Source organism: Neovison vison, chromosome 8 (assembly GCF_020171115.1).
Source record: "Neovison vison isolate M4711 chromosome 8, ASM_NN_V1, whole genome shotgun sequence".
Taxonomy (NCBI): domain Eukaryota; kingdom Metazoa; phylum Chordata; class Mammalia; order Carnivora; family Mustelidae; genus Neogale; species Neogale vison.
Genome location: NC_058098.1, coordinates 29,283,249 through 29,302,087, shown reverse-complemented (window position 1 = coordinate 29,302,087; position 18,839 = coordinate 29,283,249). Strand labels below are relative to the sequence as shown.

The window sequence follows — 18,839 nt, the reverse complement described above, 5'->3', positions numbered from 1 at the left end:
AACAAATAGTTTAGACTTTGTAAATCAAATGGTCTCTGCTGCAGCTACTAGTGTCTACCATCACAGTGTGAAAGTAGTCAGTGAATGAGTTTAGCTGTGTTCCAATAAAATTGATTTACAAAAATAAGCAGCAAACCAGACTGGGCCCATGGACAATAACTTGCCAACCACTGTCCTTGTCCTTGATGACACTTAGTAGATAACTTGGTCGCCTGAGGGAACTATGATCCATTATGCTCCTCTGTGAGATGAGAATCTCTAAGGTCTGGAGCTTTGCTGAGTTGTACATAGGTGCAGAAGAGGACACTGTGGATGAGAATTTCTGACCAAGTGGTGGGTGCAGAGGCCAGAATGTGAGGGCTACCCCGGAACATGGTGAGCCTCCTTTTTCATAAGAAACATCGACAGGTTTATTGCAGATCAGTTCCGACCCTCCTACCCCCATACAAACGTGGTCCCTGGGTGGGCATTGTCCTTAATGGGCTGTTAAGAGCCCTTGTGCTGTGGCCTGACCACCAGCCCCTCTCTGGTGATGGCCCAGTTGTAGCTCTTTGGTGAGTCCAAAGCTTCTTCCACCCGTGCCTCCAGGTTCTCTGGGGTGATGAAATTTTTTGCTTCCTCCTATTGGGAGACAGAAGACCAGATGAATGAAAGCACATACCTCCTGGCCTTTAGCCCACTGAGAGGCTCCAGCTCTCTCCCTGGATGGATGCTTGGAGCCCAGGTCCTTTGTGAGTGTCCTGATGACCTTCCCATGGAATCTGTGAGTGTCCTGATGACCTTCCCATGGAAGAACATCAGGCAGTCTTACCATATTCCTCTTTCCTAGATAATTATCCACTGGACAGCTCAGCCAGAACTCCAAGTACACCAGTTGTGACAATCTCGTGTCTCAATGGGTAGAATCCGTTCCTCAATGTTGCCTCAATGCCCCCTCTTAATCTCTCTCAAACTTGTCCTTCTTCCCCTATTACTCTGTTATTTTTTTTTATTTAATTTTATTTATTTATTTGACACAGAGAGAGATCACAAGTAGGCAGAGCGAGAGGGAAGCAAGCTCCCTGCTGAGCGGAGAGCTCGATCCCAGGACCCTGGGATCATGACCTGAGCTGAAGGCAGAGGATTAACCCACCGAGCCACCTAGGTGCGCTTATTACTTTATTTTTTTAAAAAAAGATTTTATTTATTTGTTAGATGGAGGGAGAGGGGGAGAGAGAGAGAGAGAGAGAGAGAGAGCACAAACAGGGGAAGCAAAGGGAGATGCAGGCTCCATGCTGAGCAAGGAGCCAAGGAGCCCAGGATCCTGACCGAAACTTAAGTCAGACACTCAAACTGACTGAAACACTCAGGTGTTCCTCCATCTATTACTTTAATTCAGACCTCATCCTTTCTTGCTGGATGACTGCTAACTGGTTTCCCTGCTTTTATTAAGTCTCACACCTGCCATCCTACCCCAGAATATTAATACTTTAATGATTTATCGCCCGCAAAGCAAAATAGGAACTCCTTGCGGAAACGGGAGTCCCTCCCACAGATGCGGGCTTACCACGCCTAGCCACTGTAATACTTTTCCTAACAATTCTCACCTCTCTGTCTTGGCGCCTGCCAGCAACTCTCCTTGAATTCCTTCACTCCCAAATCCTCACATGCTAACTCGAAAGACTCAAGGCGGCTCGCTTGCTCAGTGCACGTAGCCAGTGCCCCAATGCGCCGCGCCCAGGCAGACTTCCCGGCTTCCAGCTCCAGCCTCAGCCCCCCGAGAGACACGGCCCACCTGCAGCTGCAGCACTTCCTGCTCCTTGAGCTGCGCCCAGGCCTGCGCCTCTAGGGCCCGCCGGGCTTTCTCCTCCGCTAGCCGCTGCTCCTGCTCCCGCGCCTCCTGCCGCAGCCTCGCTAACCTGGGGTGGGGTGGGGCAAGACGCTGACGCTGAGCGCTGCTGGCTCTTCCCCCAGCCAGCCAGCGGCCCGCCCCGCCTCCCCGCCCACTCACCGCAGCTCGAGCAGCCGCTGGTTCTCTGCCTGGTTCCAGGCCATCAGGTCGCGGTGCTCGGTAGCATCTTGCAGCGCCTTGCGCTCCGCCAGGACCCCAGCCCGGGCCTCGTGCACCTTCTTCCGCACCTCGGACACGAACTCCAGCCTGGGCGGAGACGCGCCCAGAGTCGGCACCCTCCATGCCCGCCCGCTCTCATACACTGCCCGCGGCACCAACGGTCGCCTCCCCCTTGTCACACACACCTGAGGGCGCGCACCGTCTGGCGGTACTGCCGGTAACGCTCCGTCAGCAAGAAGAATTCTACAGGATCCACCGCGGGCGGGGTCGTCACGCGACCGACCTTGGACTTGGCTGGAGGGTCGTAGCGGGTCTTCCGGCCGCGCACCGGCAACAGTAGCGGGGCCGGTGGTCCGCCCGGGGACCCCCGGCCCAGGACTCGCAGCGCGCGTAGCATGGTCCAGGCCTACCCCGGGTCGGGCGCGCCGCAGGGCATCACGGGACCCGGAAGCGGCCGCGGAGCGCCACGGGACATGTAGTCCTCAGGCCTTGTCTTCCCGCGCCCCCCCCCCCCGCCGCCCCGGGGGCCGCTCGAGGGTCACGTGTCTGCGGACTTCGGCCTTTCCGCCCCAGGCCCACGGGCTCTGGCTGCTCCCACCCTGCGGGGTCTGCACTACCCCGCCCCACCCCTCCCGTGTCCCTCTCGCCGGCGGGCCAGGCCCACGTCCCTCCAACCCCATGCAGGGTAGGGTCTTAGTGGGGTTGGGCGAGGGAGGGGACGGAGAGAACTCGAGGCAGCAGCTTCAGGTACTTCACATCTTTATTGGAGGGCGACAGGGTGCGGCGCTCTACGTCCGTTCTGCAGGGGGTAGGGGTTCGTCATGATAGTTGATGCCCTGGTCACCTGGCCCAGTTGCGACCTTATCCGCCCCCATCCCTCCCAACCTGGTTTTGCTGGGGATGACGCTGCCGCCAGACTGACGCCCCTGCCAGCTAGACGACCCAGCTGCGGGCTCTGTAGCTTCCTGGACGTTGTTCACCCTTAACACACCTGGTTTGTAAAAACCTGAGCTCACACTGACTCATTTAAGTGGTTAAGTTTTTGCCTTATAGGCATTTACAACTTCTTCCGTTAACCGCTCTCCTAGTGCACTTTAAATTTGCGAAGTAGTAATAATCCATCTCTGCACACCGATCTGCAATCACTGTCATTCCTAATGCATGTCAGTGACCACCTGGTTCTTGGTGCCCTCCTGTTAGTTGAAGTTCACACCTCTCACCTCTTTCCACTGAGGACCTGCCCACCTCTAGAAACACTGCCTTCTCTTGACAAGGAAGAAGTCTGGAGGACCCCACTACAGCTAGTCTTATTTATGGAGGTTTTGGGTACAATCATCTCCACTTCACTAGTGACTTCTCTAATCTTTTACATAAATATAAATTGTCTAGAATTCTGAGAACAGGAAGGATAGCAGATGGTATCCTTCTGTGTATGCCTGGGGTGTCTTAGCATGGAGTGTGTCAGTGTTGCCTTGTTATCCCCCCTCTTCTGTCCACACAGCCCCCCCCCCAAGTCCTTAGACGCAGTGGCCCCTACTGGGCCATGCCTGGCCCCTCCCTATACTTACCAGCAGTGTCTGTACCAGGTGCTGCTTCCAGCGGAGGGGCCACCAGCCTGTGGTTCTGCTCTCCCAGGGCACACTGTTCTCAGGGGGAGCCAGGGCGTCGCTTGGAAGGGTTTGGGCAGTCTGGTCTGGGCTGCTTGCTGCAGTGCCCAGGACCCGTCCTCAGAAAGGTGCCAAGGCTGCGGCCTGCCCACTACTCCCACCCCAGGCTCTAAGATGAAGGAGCCCCAGCCAGCATCTTCTTCCTCCCACTCAGGCCGGGGAGACCCTTAACCCACCTAGGAGCCTTGGGGCCTGCTGGGGGTGCTCGGCTGAGCTGGAAGCTCGTTTTCCTCCAGGGTACCAGCCATGGGACCAGTGCTGGGCCTTCGAGGATCCAGGGTGGACGGTGAGCAGCAGCAGTAGCAGAAAGCCTAGTGTGCAGCTGGCCATGGCAGGGCTGCTCCCGTGGAGAGTGGACAGCACTCAAGAAGAGACACTGCCATCTATACCTCCCTCCTTTTCTTTCAGGGGCCCCCTGGACAACTGGCACTTCAGGGGCAGCTTTAGTGTTTCCTAATGCCCTTCCCACTTCTGCCACTGCTCCTCATCCCAGAGCTCCGGGATCTGCACCCCAAAGGCTCCTGGCAACTAGCCTTCCCCAGAGCCCCCTGGGGGTTCTCAGCCTTGCCAGCTGAGGGCCCCCCTCAGTCCATCAGGTTTACCCCTTCTTCCTTCAGAGATTCCAGTAGTGGGAGAAGGTTGGGAAGAGGAACAGAGTCCGGTAAGGGGAGCTACCCAAGAGTAGCAGCAATGTGTGGGCATTTGGGGCACCTGGTGCATGGCACGCTGCCTCTGTTCTCTGTAGTTTGCCATCTCTCATCCATGGCAGGTGAGGATGCGGAATGGATGTCTGATGGTGACAAGGGCAAGTGCTTCTACACCTTGTCCCTCCTTAACTAGAGGCAGCAGGCACAAGAACAGCATTGGGGGTAAAGGGAAAGGTGTTCTCCCCTCATCAACCCCCACTCCCACCCAGGGACATGGCTCATGGGTAGAGGAACTTGGGAGGGAGAAGAGGAACAGCGTGCCACACACCCAGGACAGACTTCCAGCCAGGAGCCCCAGCCCTAGGGGAGAACAGCTTCTTCACTCACCACGGGAAAGCTCTGTATGAGGTGGCTCCTCCAGGCGACAACAGGACCTCCAGACAGCCAGCTCTGGGATTTATTGATCAGGTGACTCCACCCTGTTCCTGGTCCACACACTCCAGTGACGTCTCAAAGAGGGAAGGGGAGCAGCCTGACACCCAACACCCTCCCCTTACCAGTGTATGTTCCTGGTGTATTTTTAGCCAGTGCCCCTAGGTCACCAGACAGATTGCTCCCTCTCCCTGCCTTTCCAGGGATCTGACGTGGTAAGATTCCTGCTCCAGCTTGGCCAGGCCCTAAAGAATCATCTTCCCACTTCCCAGGCTGCATCCTCAAGCTCCTGCCCTGTGGCCTACACAGCCCTTAGTCTTCTCTGATCCAAAAAGGGAACTGTGGCCTGGAGGGAGCAATGCCTGGGGGACCCTGAGTGCCATACAGTTGGCAGCCTGAGTGGGGAGCCCAGCAATGTGTAAAGGTCTGGGGGAGACGATGAGGGCCTGAGGGCTTGTTTGCCCCATTGTTAAACTGGGTTGGATGGAGCTGTCCTCATCCACACACCTGGGCACCAGGGCTGGGTCACTCCAGATGGAGGCAGGTCTGGGTGGGGCACACCTACCCCCAGGTGGTTCTCTCTCCTCCCAGGAGGCCCATGAGAGGGGGCCCAGCTAAGGGGACAGGCAGCATCTGTGGGCCTACGAACGAGCAGGGGGTAGGAATAGTTTTGCCTCTCAAGGTTCCAAGCCTTCACCTGTGCTCAACCCAGGACTATTCATGGAGTTGAGCACAGCTAAACTAGGACACTCGAACGTGCCCCCACTTCTCAATCTGCGTCAGTTCTGCTTTCCACTGCCCACCAGCTATTAGCCTGGGGCCAGGGGAGGGCAGAGGCCTGTTTACAGGATTAATAGCCAATCTCCGCATTTGCGCTGAACAGCAAATGCAAGGGCCAGGGTCAGGCTTGGCATTGTGACAGTCAGTTGTCAGGGAGTAGGTGCGTCAAATCCTGTGGCAAAGATTGGGGAGGGGATGGCATAACGGGCACCGCAGTCATCCACAGGGACCTGGACTTCAGCTGCCTAGGCAGGAAGGCACTCATCAATTTCCAGAATGACTTATCTTCAGAAGGGACCCGAAGCAATGTGTAGATTGTATATTCAGTTAAACTGTTTTGGGAAATAAACACTTTGTTCCTATATGTGTTGGTTAACCAAGTAATTTTGGGGGAAATATTTGTTTTGTGAAAATGACTGAGTTCACTAAGTTAGCTTAGTTCTGGTTTGGGTTTACAGAATGTTTTATTCAAAGTCCCCTGTGTTTATTTTAAAAGAGGAATGGGGTGCCTTTATTTTTTCTGTAACTTGTTTGTGGTTTTTCCTAAAAAAGCCAAACCAGAACTAAGCTTCCCAGCAGATGCTTTGGTTCCTTTCTTTCTGGCAACATCCGTAGCTTTTCAAGAACCTTTTCTATCCTCTTTTAGATTACAGGCTCTGAAATTCATCCTTCTATCCCTCTCAGCAGGGCACAGAAAGCCATTTGTTCACCACTGAGCTCCAACTAATGGTCGGCCCTTGAGGATAGGACTTCATCCATCTGGGAGTTGCTTGTAGTCAGCTGGGAAAGGAGAGGCTTAGACCTGCGTGCTCAGGTGCTGCTGGAGCACAGAAGGGCACAAACCCCGATCAGATGGTCTGGGTGAAGGATGACAATGAGTTAGCTGGAGTCTGCACACAGAGCAGCTGTGGGCCTCCCTTGTAAGGAACAAAAACGGTGAAGAGTCAACATAGGAACTGCCAGTGGATCCAGATCCCTGGACTAGGGGTGGAGGGAGAGAGACACAGAGAATGCTGGAAGGGACAGTAGACTCTGGAGAGACCAGGTGAACCCCTGGGCAGTGGGAGTGTGAGACAGAGGCCCGTGGGTCAACCCATGCAGTCACTTGGCAGGAAGAAGGATATGCCTCCCTGGAGCTCAGGGCTGGAGAAGGGCAGAGGGTCTACAACACACAGACCACAAGAACGCCTAGTCTCTGAGGAAGGAGAAAGAGGAGGAGCAGAGGCTGCAGAGTAAAGATAAAGTCAGAAGGGAAGAACTGGTGGACAGAGAGTGGATCTGTGATAAGCAGTAAGAAAGGAAACTGTGAGGATGAAGGGTAGAAGAGGGGTGAGTGAATCTATCATAAAAGCATAGGCCTGGCGGAAGTGCCCTTTTTTTAAATTAAAACCAAAGACTTGTGCATTTGGTGATGGTAGAGTGCTGAAGGAAACTGAATGCCCAGGAGGGCACTGACTTGATGAAGTGAGCTGGGGACTGAAGACTCCTACCATCTTAGCCTCTGGATCTGAGGCACTTCCACATAAAAGTCCTGGAAATGTGGACAGATATAAAAGGAAATGAAAAGCTTTTTAATCTAGTAAGTGTGGATATACAAAGACTTACCCTGGACAGAATGACATAACCCCGATGTTGTGGAGCAAAGCACCAGGGAAGTTGGACTGGCCTTGGCCAGCTACCTCCTCTCTCTTCCACACCCCTGTGCTAGGGAAACAGTGAGGACACTGACCATTTTCCAGGGAGCAAGGCTGGCGGGGATCACTGCACCAAAGCTAGGCCGGGAATGGAAGGTGGGTCCTGGCAACTAGCTGAGAGCTGAAGAGGCTGTACCAGTTGGAGAGGAGCTGAGAGGACAGTGGCTCCTGAGAGAGCACTAACAGCAGGGCTAGGAGCAGCCCAGGAGAGCCCCAGCCCTAGTCTGGCTGCCCCACCCCAGACAAAGGGAGACACTTCCTCAGGGAGTAAAAGCTTTTATTACCTGATAATCCCTAGTGTGGTGCCAGAGATACCGCTCTGGTGAGTTGTGGTGGTGATGGGGGAGGATAGAGATGGAGGGGTGAGGGATTATTTACAGAGCAGGGAGGGAACAACAGCCTGAAAGGGGCAGAGGAGAGGGGGGCACCAGGACAACCAATTTCCTCAAGAGCTCTGAGAACTTTGTGCTTTTTTTTCTTAGTTGATGCTGAGCTACCTGGAATGATTTTGTGTTCCTTCTTCAGGAAAAGAGGTCTAAACCAAAGAATAATACAGCCCAATTTCCAGGCAGAGGATTTCACGATATCAATCCAAACATCACACTATTTAATTCCCCAATAAAACATTGGAAAAAGGACTATCAGTGCTAACACATTTACATATAAAATCTTCCACCTAATAGGTAATAGAAGCCTATGTACCAATTTCTAAAACAGTTATAAGATATATACACAATTTTGGGTATATTAACAAAACAGAATATTACAAAATATTAAAGGCAATTTTCCTGTCCACTGGATCTCATCACCTCTTACTTGAAGTTGGCATAATCTGAGAACGCGTCAATATATTCCTGCACCACCTTGTAGCAGAACTCATACTGTTCCTGCAGAGCAAACAGAAGAGAAAAACCAGTGTTACTGAGGACAATAGGACCTGCAGTTCCTGACCGGTATTTAAAAGAAAAAAAAAAAAAAGAAGCCTGAGGGGAAGTGAATGTTTTTGGACTTGAACCTGAGTCCCGCCCTGCCTTCCAGAGTTCTGACAGCATTCCCTTTCTGGGTTGAGTACAGCTAATTTTGTCCAAGTGAAGGTGACCCAAGAGGGAGACATGGCGCTAGGCCTGCAGCGCAGATGAGTGTGCTGGGCTGGTGGACCAAGCAGGCAGGGAGATGGCTGTGTGGCTCGCACCTCACCAGAACTGCCAGGCTGCAGGTACCCCAGGTCTCAAAGCCTCACCAATGCCTAAACCTCTTAAAATGTATTTTTCTTTCCCCTTAGACATGTCTAGCTCTCCAGGGTTCCAGGGCCCTTCCAGATGTTTGTCCCCATAGTCGGTGGTTACTGGTCACTGGGACGGGCAGAAGCCTGAGCAGAAGAGGAGGCACTCCTGAATCTTCCCACCCCAGGACCCACAGAGAAATGCAGAGCCCTGTGGGGCACCCAGGCACCCCAGCACCCCCTTCTAGCCTTCCAAGAGGCCACTCAATTCTCTTACTGCCGACAGGGCTGTGCCCCTCTGCTCTCACTGCCACCAAGGCTCATTCTGTCTGGGGCACCTTGGGGAACGATGGGCCCCCTGGGAGAGCCTTTCCCTTGTGACGGCCCTGACAGAGAGGGGCTGTGGGTGGGAGGTGGTGTGAGCAGCATACCAGTGTCTGGACCATGTGTGGCCTCTGTAGCCGCAGGCTCTTGACAGTCTGGAAGACATCCAAAATCCCCTCCGCTTTCACCCGTTCCAGGACTGTGCTTAGGGCACAGAAGGTCCCTGTCCGTCCTGCCCCCGCACTGTAACAGAGCAGACACATTTGTTACAGCCCGCTGGGCTGGGAAGGTGAAGACAGTAGCAATGAGCACATAAAGGCCAAGGTGGAGGCTGGTGCTCATGGGAAGGGGTGGCATCTAATGGAGATAGTCGGGCGGGGGGCCCATTTGCTCCTTTCCCCATAAGCCCCCCTGCTCACACTGCTCTGGGGGAGGAAGGGGTACCGCCGCTGCCCTTCTTGTACATCCCACTTTGCCACTGAGGGACTTGCCCATAGGGCAGTGGTGAAGAACCTCACACACCCTCCTTCCCACCCAACACTGAGCCTTCTCCATCTACCTGAAAATATACCTGGCATTGCCCTGATGTGCTGCTCGCTCATGCTGGGATTCTAGTCTCTTTCCTTTCCTGATAAACGCTGCCCCTCTGTGCTGTGTGTGTGTGTGTGGCGGGGGCGTGATTCTTTTCCATGACTCTCATTTGCTTCTTAAATCCCAAGAATCCGGACTCTGACACTATCCACTCTGTTCAATGTCATTGGTTCAGACCCTCACTGAGTGCCTTCTGTGTGGCTGTGGCATGGGGAAAACAACCCCAGACAATAAAGATACGTAGTGTGGGAAAGAAAAAGAGGAACAGGTGTTCCAGGCAGGGTGGTCAAGGAAGGTTCTCTAATAGAGTGTCACATGAGCAGAGACCTATCTGTCTGGAAAGGAGTATCTCAGGCACAGGCAGGATGCCTAGGCACAGAAGGTGTGTAGCTGAATCTGATAGCTGGAGGACAAAAAGGAAGAAAGGAGAGTGGTGGGGTGAGGTCAGAGCCCTTAGGGAGAATGCCAGCCCTTGGGTGCACCTCTTGCCTGGCCTGGCAAGAGCCCTCAGATCAAGTTGGGCCTTAGGAGTTGTTAGGATTCTCAGTGATGTGACCTGACTGAATTTATTTATTTATTTGACACACAGAGAGAGAGAGAGAGAGAGAGATCACAAGTAGGCAGAGAAGCAGGCAGAGGCAGGGCGGGGTGGGGGAAGCAGGCTCCCCACTGAGCAGAGTGCTGATCGATGCAGGGCTTGACCCCAGGACCTGAGATCATGACCTGAGCCAAAGGCCGAGGCTTTACCCACTGAGTCACCCAGGCACCCCTTGACTTAAGTTTTTAGAAGAATCTCTCAGGCTGCTAAGCTGAGAACAGGGGGAAGGAGGTGACAGAGCAACACGTGAAGGTGTGTAACTACTGGGAAGAGGAGGTGGTGGCTTAGACAGAGGGGTGCTGGCGGAGGATATGAGAAATACTTGATTCTGAAACTATTTTCCATGTATAGCAAAGTCCAATATTAGATGTGCATATGGGAGGAAAGAGGGAGAACAGTATGGCTCCAAGGCTTCTCATCTGACTTAGCTGGGGGACTGAAAGGTCACTTACTGACTGGGGAAGGCTAGGCAAATAGTGGACTTAGAAAGAAAGACCAGAAGTTCTGATCCAAACCCTTTAAAATGAAGAAGTAGAAATTTTGAGTAGGTAACTAGACATATATATCTGGAGTTTAGGGGAGAGGATGAACCAGTGACAGTGACCCAGGAGTTGGTATGAAAGCAAGGAAACAAGATGGGCTGCCTAGGGGAGTGGCTGTTAGTCAACAAAGAGGTCCACCTGGGCCCTGGACCACAAATGGAGAGGAATCAGCCAATGAGGACACAAACAAGAAAAGAAGCTATGCCGAAAGCATTCCACAGAGAAGTGAGTGGTTAACTGTGTTTGATGCTAATGAAGGTCAAGGGTAATGAGTCAGAAGGATCTCTGGACTCAGCAATGTGGAGGTCATAGGTAGCCCTCACAGGGGCAGTTGCAATGGAGTGGGGAGGAGAGAGGTTAACCAGAATGGGCTCAAGACAGAATAGAAGAGAAGAACTGGGGAGTTAGTCTGAACAAATCTTCTGAGAAACTTTCCTATAAGGAAAACAGAAATAGAGGGATACCTGGAAGGAAATTAAAGGCAAGAGTTTTTAAAATATTAAGATGGGATGGGGCACCAGGGTGGCTCAGTCCTTAAGCATCTGCCTTCAGCTCAGATCATGATCCCTGGGTCCTGGGATCGAGCCCTATGTTGGGCTCCCCACTCGGTGGGAAGCCTGCTTCTCCCTCTCCCACTCCCCTTGCTTCTATTCCCTCTCTGTGTCTCTCTCTGTCAAATAAATAAATAAAAATCCTAAAAATACATATATATTAAGATGGGAGAAATTATAGCACATTTGCATGAAGATGGTAGTTATCCAGGTCATTATTCAGTGGAAAACCTGATGATGTAGGACAGTGAAGTCAGGTTCCTGAGGAGATAAAAGTGGATGGAAATGATACTGAAGTAGAGGGTGGCTGTGGCAGACAGGTCCTACCACAGCCCCCCAGATCCCTGCCTCATGGTGTTCACATCCTATGTAATCTCTTCCCCATAAGTGTGGGCAGGATATGTGATATGCTTCTAACCAACAGATAATAGCAAGGGGGATGTGATGTATACTACACATATGTGATTACGTTACATGGGATTGTAACGCTTGTCTTGCAAAGACACTCTCTTTTGGTGGCTTAGAAGAGGCAAGCAACCACACAGGGAAGGTCCACGTGGCAAGGAACTTCAGTCCAGCAGCCCACAGGGAACTGAATGCTACCAACAACCAAGTGAGCTTAGAAATGGATCCTTCCTGGGGGACCTGAATGGCTCAGTTGGTTAAGCATCTACCTTTGGCTCAAGTCACGAGCTCAGAGGCCTGGGACTGAATACGATGTTGGGCTCCCTGCTCAGCAGGGAGTTTGCTTCTCCTTCCCCCTCTCCCCCTCCCCCTGCGTGTGCTCTCTCGCTCTCTCAAATAAATAAATAAATAAAATCTTAAAAAAAAGAAATGGATCCTTCCCATTCAAGCCTCAGACAGGATAACAGCCCTGGTTAGCACCTTGACTACAGTCTTGAGAGACCCTGAAGCACAGGACTCACCCAAGATGTGCTCAGATTCCTGACCACAGAGACTGTGAGATAAATGTGTGTTGTTTTAAGATGCAAAGTTTGTGGTAATACTATTAAACAGCAATAGATGATTAATGCAACTGGCTTCAGAAAGAGGACAGACAATTCATCCACTCAACAGGAGGGATGCAGGGTCCATAACACTAATGCAGGCGACAGGCAGCTACGTGTTGGGAGCATATGGAAGTTCTGATTGCTTCTCCTTTCTTAGTCAAGCAGAAAAACACGGTCCTCTCTTAAATACGGGGACAGAAGAGATGCTGATGGTATCTAGGTCTGAGAGGAGGTGTGAAATAATAATCTAGGTTGGCAAAGCCTTTCTGTAAAGGGTCAGATAGAAAATACCTTGGGTTTTGCTGAGAAGAGATAAAATCAGTTATAACTGTACAACTCTGACCCATTGTGTGCTGAGCAGCAGTATGAGGCAAGGAGAGCACCATGTATGGTCTCAATTCTGTTGCTAGAATTGACAGCAGCCAGTTTGTCACAAATGGGCATAGCTGTGTTCCAATAAAACCTTATATATAGGGGCGCCTGAGTGGCTCAGTCATTAGGCATCTGCCTTCAGCTCAGGTCATGATCCCAGGGTCCTGGGAACGAGCCACGCATTGGGTTCCCTGCTCAATGGGGAGCCTACTTCTCCCTCTCCCACTTCCCCTGCCTCTGTTCCCTCTCTTGCTGTGTCTCTCTCTCTGTCAAATTAAAAAAAAAAAAAAAAGGAAAGAAAGAAAACAAAAAACAAAACCTCATATGTAGACACTGAAATCTGAATTTCATGCCATCTTCATGTCATGAAATAGTCTTGATTTTTAAAAATGTAAAAACAGGGGCACCTGGGTGGCTCAGTTGGTTAAGTATTTGCCTTTGACTCAGGTTATGATCCCAGAGTCCTGGGAGCTAGTCCCTTATCAGGCTCCTTGCTCAGCGGGGAGCCTGCTTCTCCCTCTGCTTGTTCTCTGACAAATAAAATCTTAAAAATGTAAAAATAGTTCTTAGCTTGCAGATCCACACAAAACCAGGTGGTAGGCCAGATTTGGCACTGGACCCTAGTATGCCCAGCTGTGGTCTGTAACAGTGGAAGGCGCAGAAGGATAGCAAGGCAACACTAAGGGCCAACCATAAGGTCAGGAATGTAAACTGAGGCTTGTAACCCGGTGCTTCTCTGCAGGCACACTCAGCAGCACGGCATTAATGGAGGCTAGGTAGAGAATCTGGGGTTTGCCAAGAAAGGGTGACCAAGGGAAAGAAAAAAGTGTAGGGAAGGAAGTATTTATCTGGGCAGTCCAAGGAATCCTTTTTTCTTAAAATTTTAGTTTATTTTTAATTTTTAATTTTTTTAAAGTACTCTCTACCCCCAGTGTGGGGCTCAAACTCACAACCCCAAGTTCAAGAGTTGCATGTTCTACTGAGCCAGACAGATGCGCCACTAAAGAATTCTTTTAATCTTGCCAATCCAGTGGGCACAAAGCTACACTGCTTTGTTTTCATTTTCATTCCTCAGAATATTATTAGTAAATTGTAGCACGTTTTTGTGTTCACTGTCCATTTGTATTAGTTGGTACACTTTGCCACTTTTTTCTTCAAGATATTTTTAAAATGCTTTATTTTTGTATAGGTAGCCAAATTTCAAAACATTCCCAAACAACAAAAGGTTTCCTTCCTATTCCACTTCATCGCTTTCAGACACACTTCCAGGAAAGTGCCAATGTCCTCGGGTCCTCACCTGTCCTTCCAGAGATATTTTTATGCATATACCAACAGAAACACATTTCTGTTTTTTTTTTTAAAGTTATTTATTTAAATGATCTCTATCCCCACACAGAGCTCCAACTCACAATCCCAAGATCAAAGTCGCACACTCCACCCACTGGGCCAGCCAGGCAACCCCCCAACAGGAACACATGTTCTTTCCCCATCTCCCATTTGCTTTTGTTCACAAAACAATACATCTAGAGGATTAACCCACACCCACTATGTAAGCAGCTTCCTCATTAATTTCTATAGCTCGAGATCCATCACAGCTTATTGAGTCAGGCCCCCATTAATGTGTTTAGGTAATTTATAATCTTCTACTATTATAAACAGTACTTCGATCCTGGTGATTATTTCCTTTTGGCCACTTGAAGCACATTTACTGGATACATTCCCAGAGGTTCCTTTGCTCATTTTTCTGTTTTTAAAACCAATTTGCAGTGATTTATGATATACTCTTCCAAGAATTTTTTTCCCTAATTGTAACAGCAATATAAACTCACGGTATGTTTTTTTTCCCCTTAAAATGCAATCTCAAACAACATGCCCCAAACAAAATTCACCCTTGCCTCCCAAAAGAAGTCCCCTTCTCATCTTTCTTCTGTCAATGACAGCAAACATTACCAGTAACCCTGATTTAAACTTGGGATAAACCCTATAACCTTAACTCCTCTTCTCTTTCACATCTGTTTTCAGACTTGCTCATTTTTCTTCAGGCTAGTCTCAAAATAGTTGCCTTGTTTTCTCCCCTGTGTATCTTTCTTTCTTTCTTTTTTTTTAAGATTTTATGTATTTGAGACAGTGAGAGAAAGAGAGAAGGAGCAAGGGGAGGGGCAGAGGGAGTGGGAGAAGCAGGTTCAACACTAGCAGGAAGCCAGACCGGGCTCGATCCTGGGACTCCAGGATCATGACCTGAGCACAAAGCAGATGCTTAAATGACTGAGCCACCCAGGCACTCCTTTCCCTGTGTTTCTTACGGAGGCCAGACCTCACCCCCACAGTGCCCAACTGGACTCTCCACTATCAGTCTCCCCCATTGCTCGCCTATACCCCAACACTATCCCAAATGCTCCCCTGCCCAGTATCTTAATGTCATTGGTTCCTTAGCACTTAATGCAAAGTTCAAACTCTATGACCCTCTCTCATTACCCGGCGCTGTGCTGTCCACTAAAATCGAGTGCCAGGTGCTGCTCACCAGTATATCCTGTTCTTGTCTGGCTTTCTCCACTGTTGCTTCCCCTGCCTCCTTCTCCCAGCTTTCTCTCCCATGCCGAGGGCTGGGGAAAGTGGTACCTGCAATGCACGGTGATGGGGTGATTCCCTGACTGCTGCTGCTGCTTCTGCACGGCTGCGATGATGCTGATCATGCCCTTTCCGTCGCTGGGGATGCCCACTTCAGGCCAGCCATGGAAGTGGAACTGCCGGATCTGCCGGCTCTTGTTCTCCTTTGGAAGAAGGGTGATCAGAGAGGCAGGGTGCCCTGGTTTTTCCCTGTGGGAGGAGCCACACCCCCCAGCCACCTTACCCTGGTGTTGGTGACCAGGAGGTCTCTGACAGTGTAGCTCTCACATTCCTCCTCTTTCTTCAGCTCCACTGTGATATCTCCATAGGACACCACTCCATCAGAGGGCCAGTACTGGGCACACTTCTCCTGGAATGACAAATGGGAGAAGTGAGGGGCTTGAACACCATTTATGGTAGAGGTGGGGCTGCTCTCTGAACTGCCTGCTCCCCTCTTACAGTAACTACCTCTTAGAGGACACACGTCATCTCCAAGGTATCAGAGACTCAGAGTGTCATTACATTACTTAATATCACTCCAATTCACTTCACTAGGAGCCTCACCAGTACCTCACCAGCTGAACCTTTAACAATGTGGATTTGAATTGCGTGGGCCCACTTTTACAGAGTGGTACAAATGTATTTTCTCTTCCATGATTTTCTTTCTTTCTTTTTTTTTTTTTTAAAGATTTTATTTATTTATTTGACAGAGAGAGATCACAAGTAGGCAGAGAGGCAGGCAGAGAGAGAGAGAGGAGGAAGCAGGCCCCCCACTGAGCAGAGAGCCCGATGTGGGACTCGATCCCAGGACCCTGAGACCATGACCTGAGCCGAAGGCAGTGGCCTAACCCACGGAGCCACCCAGGCGCCCCTCTTCCATGATTTTCTTAATGACATTTTCTTTTCTCCAGTTTATTTTAAGAACACAGTACATCATACATAAAACAAATATGTGCTGTTACTGTCATTGATCAATCTTCAGGTCAGTAGTAGGCAATTAATTACATTTTTAAAATTACTTATTTTTTTATCAATTATTTTTATTAACATATGTATTATTTGCCCCAGGGGTACAGGTCTGTGAATCGTCAGGCTTACACACTTCACAGCACTCACCATATCACATACCCTCCCCAATATCCATAACCCTTCCCCCCAGCAGCCCTCAGTTTGTTTTGTGAGATTAAGAGTCTCTTATGGTTTGTCTCCCTCCTCATCCAATTAATTACATTTTTGATGAGTCAAAAGTTATACGCAGATTTTTTAAAAAAGATTTTATTTATAGGGCGCCTGGGTGGCTCAGTGGGTTAAAGCCTCTGCCTTTGGCTCAGTTCATGATCCCAGGGTCCTGGAATCAAGTCCCGCATCAGCCTCTCTCAGGGAGCCTGATTCCCTGACCCCCCCCGCCTGCCTCTCTCCCTACTTGTGATCTGTCAAATAAATCAATAAATCTTTAAGATTTATTGATTTATAAATAAATCTTAAAGGTTTATTTATTTGAGAGAGAAAGAGAGAGAGGCAGAACACAAGCAGGGGTTGTGGGAGAGAGAGAAACAGACTCCCCACTGGGCAACGAGCCTGATGTGGGGCTCTACCTCAGGATCCCAGGATCATGACCCAAGCCGAAGGCAGACAACTGGCTGAGCCACCAGGTGCCCCCACACAGATTTTTTTTTTTTTTAAATTACAGTTGACACACAATGTTACATATGTTTCAGGTACACAATACAGTAATTCTGCAAGTCTATACATTATACTATGCTCACCACCAGCGCAGCTACCATCTGTCACCACAGAACAGTATTAACATTCCACTATATTCCCTACGCTGCAGCTTTCAAAACTGTGATATATGCAGATTTCTGACTGCACCACAGAAAGCGGGGGCTGGCAGTCCATGCCCCCAACCCCCATGTTGTTCAAGAGTCAACTGTATATTTAAAAACTTAATTCTTGTACTGACATAATCATTTAACCTTTTACTGTTAACTTAGCTACAGTCTAAGTTGCCACACATGACAGGATATCTGAAGAGCTCTGACCATCACCTCTGCTGTGTCCAACATTTAAGAGGGAGAGAAGTGGATGTCTTTGCTCCAGTTCCTTTTCTCCCCTCCTTTGCCCCCTTTGGGTACTTCTACCTCTTAGAAATGCTTACATATGTCAGACTACTAATCCAGAAAAACCGAACCCCACTGACACTGCCACCCAGCCATGGTACTTTACTAGAGCCCAGGCCATAGTATCCTTCCATCCCTCTCCTCTTGATCTTCTGAATCTGCAATGGCACCCACATTTCTGTCTTCGTGAGTGAGTAGGAGATGGGTTACAGCCTGTCTTTGCTGGCATCTGGTTCAATCTCTTCTGTAACTATGTATGGGCAGAAGCTGCCACTTTTTTATCTTTGTCTCCCCGTACCTTGCACACCACCCACACGTGGTAGGCTCTCAGTAGCTGCTAACTGAATTTGTTCAATGTTTGCAGAACTAGTCAGGCTATATGAACATAAATATAACAATACAGTTATACTGTCCATTTCTTTGGAGCATTTCGGGGAAGATCTTAAATATTTCACTATTGGCAATTTTAAAATCCTCAACCATAAAGGTACCTCACATTCACCGGGAAACTTACAAAAAGTAGAAAAACTAAAATTACTGATAGTCTCTTAGTCCAAATAAAATCAATAAAATCATTATTTTTTTTTAAGATTTTATTTATTTATTTGACAGACAGAGATCACAAGTAGGCAGAGAGGCAGGCAGAGAGAGAGAGAGGAGGAAGCAGGCTCCCTGCCGAGCAGAGAGCCCAATGTGGGACTCGATCCCAGGACCCTGAGATCATGACCCGAGCCGAAGGCAGCGGCTTAACCCACTGAGCCACCCAGGCGCCCCCAAATAAAATCATTATTAAAGGTCCATTTTAGTGACTCTTCTTGCTTTTCATATGTGTGATGATTCATTACCCCCTTATAAATGACACTGAGGTCATTTTGAAACACAGAATTATCAAAGTGGTGGGGCAGGGAAATGTAACAGACCAATCTTTTCTACATATACCCACTTGGAGTCCTGGGGATGCTGAGGGTTGAGGCTGTAGGTGCTCTCCTCAACTAGAACAGCTTTAAAAAAAATTCTAAGGCTCTTAAACATAGATTGTTGATTTTTAGAGCACTGGTGGGTGGAATGAATTTTGCTACCAGAGTTCCCTCCCAATACTGCCCTCACACAGTTTATCAGCTAGGACTGAAGACTGGGACTTTAAAACCATTACAAGTGCTGAGATCCAAATGGACTTGAGAGAAGTGGAGTGTGTATGCGCTAGAATCACGCTATGACTAGAAAAAGAAATAATATGGTCCCCCACTTTATGGCTTTCAGATATCTGAGACCCTAGTTTTGGTGGTGAGGCACAACAAAGAAAAGGGGCTGACTGGAAGAAAGCCACCAGTGATACAGCGTTAGGGAACTATTAAGAGAGTCCTCTCTTAAAACTGTGGACAGGGAGGTACACCCCGGTGGCTCAGTTGGTTAAGCCTCTGCCTTCGGCTCAGGTCATGATCCCAGGCTCCTGGAATCGAATCCCGCATCGGGCTCCTTGCTCTGCAGGGAGCCTGCTTCTTTCCCTGCTGCTTGTGTGTTCTTGCTTGCTCTCTCCCTGACAAATAAATAAATAAAATATTAAAACAAACAAACAAACAACTGTGGATAGGGAATCAGTCAACAGTAAAAGCAAACAGGGAACCTGCTGTG

At 49.5% G+C, this 18,839-nt stretch overlaps 3 protein-coding genes across 6 annotated transcripts in view; all 3 read right to left on the bottom strand.

The window, feature by feature from the left end:
- Positions 1-385: 385 nt before the first annotated feature.
- On the bottom strand, positions 386-2,484 carry MRPS26 (mitochondrial ribosomal protein S26). Its single transcript, XM_044263345.1, has 4 exons — positions 2,236-2,484; positions 1,991-2,137; positions 1,775-1,898; positions 386-621 (listed from the first exon to the last, which is right to left on the bottom strand). Exons 1-4 carry the CDS (start codon positions 2,445-2,447, stop codon positions 487-489), a joined length of 618 nt encoding a protein of 205 aa, XP_044119280.1. The 5' UTR covers positions 2,448-2,484; the 3' UTR covers positions 386-486.
- A 308-nt stretch (positions 2,485-2,792) lies between these two features.
- LOC122916209 (progonadoliberin-2) lies at positions 2,793-7,455 on the bottom strand. The gene is made up of 2 exons (XM_044263344.1): positions 3,894-7,455; positions 2,793-3,755 (listed from the first exon to the last, which is right to left on the bottom strand). The coding sequence occupies exons 1-2, from the start codon at positions 4,045-4,047 to the stop codon at positions 3,568-3,570; spliced, it is 342 nt and encodes a 113-aa protein (XP_044119279.1). The 5' UTR covers positions 4,048-7,455; the 3' UTR covers positions 2,793-3,567.
- Positions 7,456-7,856: 401 nt separating this feature from the next.
- PTPRA (protein tyrosine phosphatase receptor type A) overlaps positions 7,857-18,839 on the bottom strand; it is a 151,858-nt gene continuing 140,875 nt past the window's right edge. For 3 of the 4 annotated variants that reach the window (XM_044263340.1, XM_044263341.1, XM_044263343.1), the window contains 4 exons: positions 15,332-15,457; positions 15,100-15,251; positions 8,924-9,059; positions 7,857-8,157 (listed from right to left, as the gene is read on the bottom strand). In XM_044263340.1, coding sequence (XP_044119275.1) covers positions 8,083-8,157; positions 8,924-9,059; positions 15,100-15,251; positions 15,332-15,457 — 489 coding nt within the window. In that variant the 3' untranslated portion in view covers positions 7,857-8,082. Of the gene's footprint in view, positions 8,158-8,923; positions 9,060-13,915; positions 14,225-15,099; positions 15,252-15,331; positions 15,458-18,839 lie in introns of those variants that run through there. The other variant, XM_044263342.1, reaches the window with a different exon arrangement.

Excerpts from the sequence above, each read along its gene's own strand:
- MRPS26 (XM_044263345.1), bottom strand. The coding sequence starts at position 2,447 with ATGCTACGCGCGCTGCGAGTCCTGGGCCGGGGGTCCCCGGGCGGACCA. Across the intron at positions 1,899-1,990 it reads CAGCGGCTGCTCGAGCTGCG|GTTAGCGAGGCTGCGGCAGG; the intron begins GTGAGTGGGCGG and ends ACCCCACCCCAG. Across the intron at positions 622-1,774 it reads AGGAAGTGCTGCAGCTGCAG|GAGGAAGCAAAAAATTTCAT; the intron begins GTGGGCCGTGTC and ends GTCTCCCAATAG.
- LOC122916209 (XM_044263344.1), bottom strand. The coding sequence starts at position 4,047 with ATGGCCAGCTGCACACTAGGCTTTCTGCTACTGCTGCTGCTCACCGTC. Across the intron at positions 3,756-3,893 it reads GCAGGCCCCAAGGCTCCTAG|CAAGCAGCCCAGACCAGACT; the intron begins GTGGGTTAAGGG and ends TGGGCACTGCAG.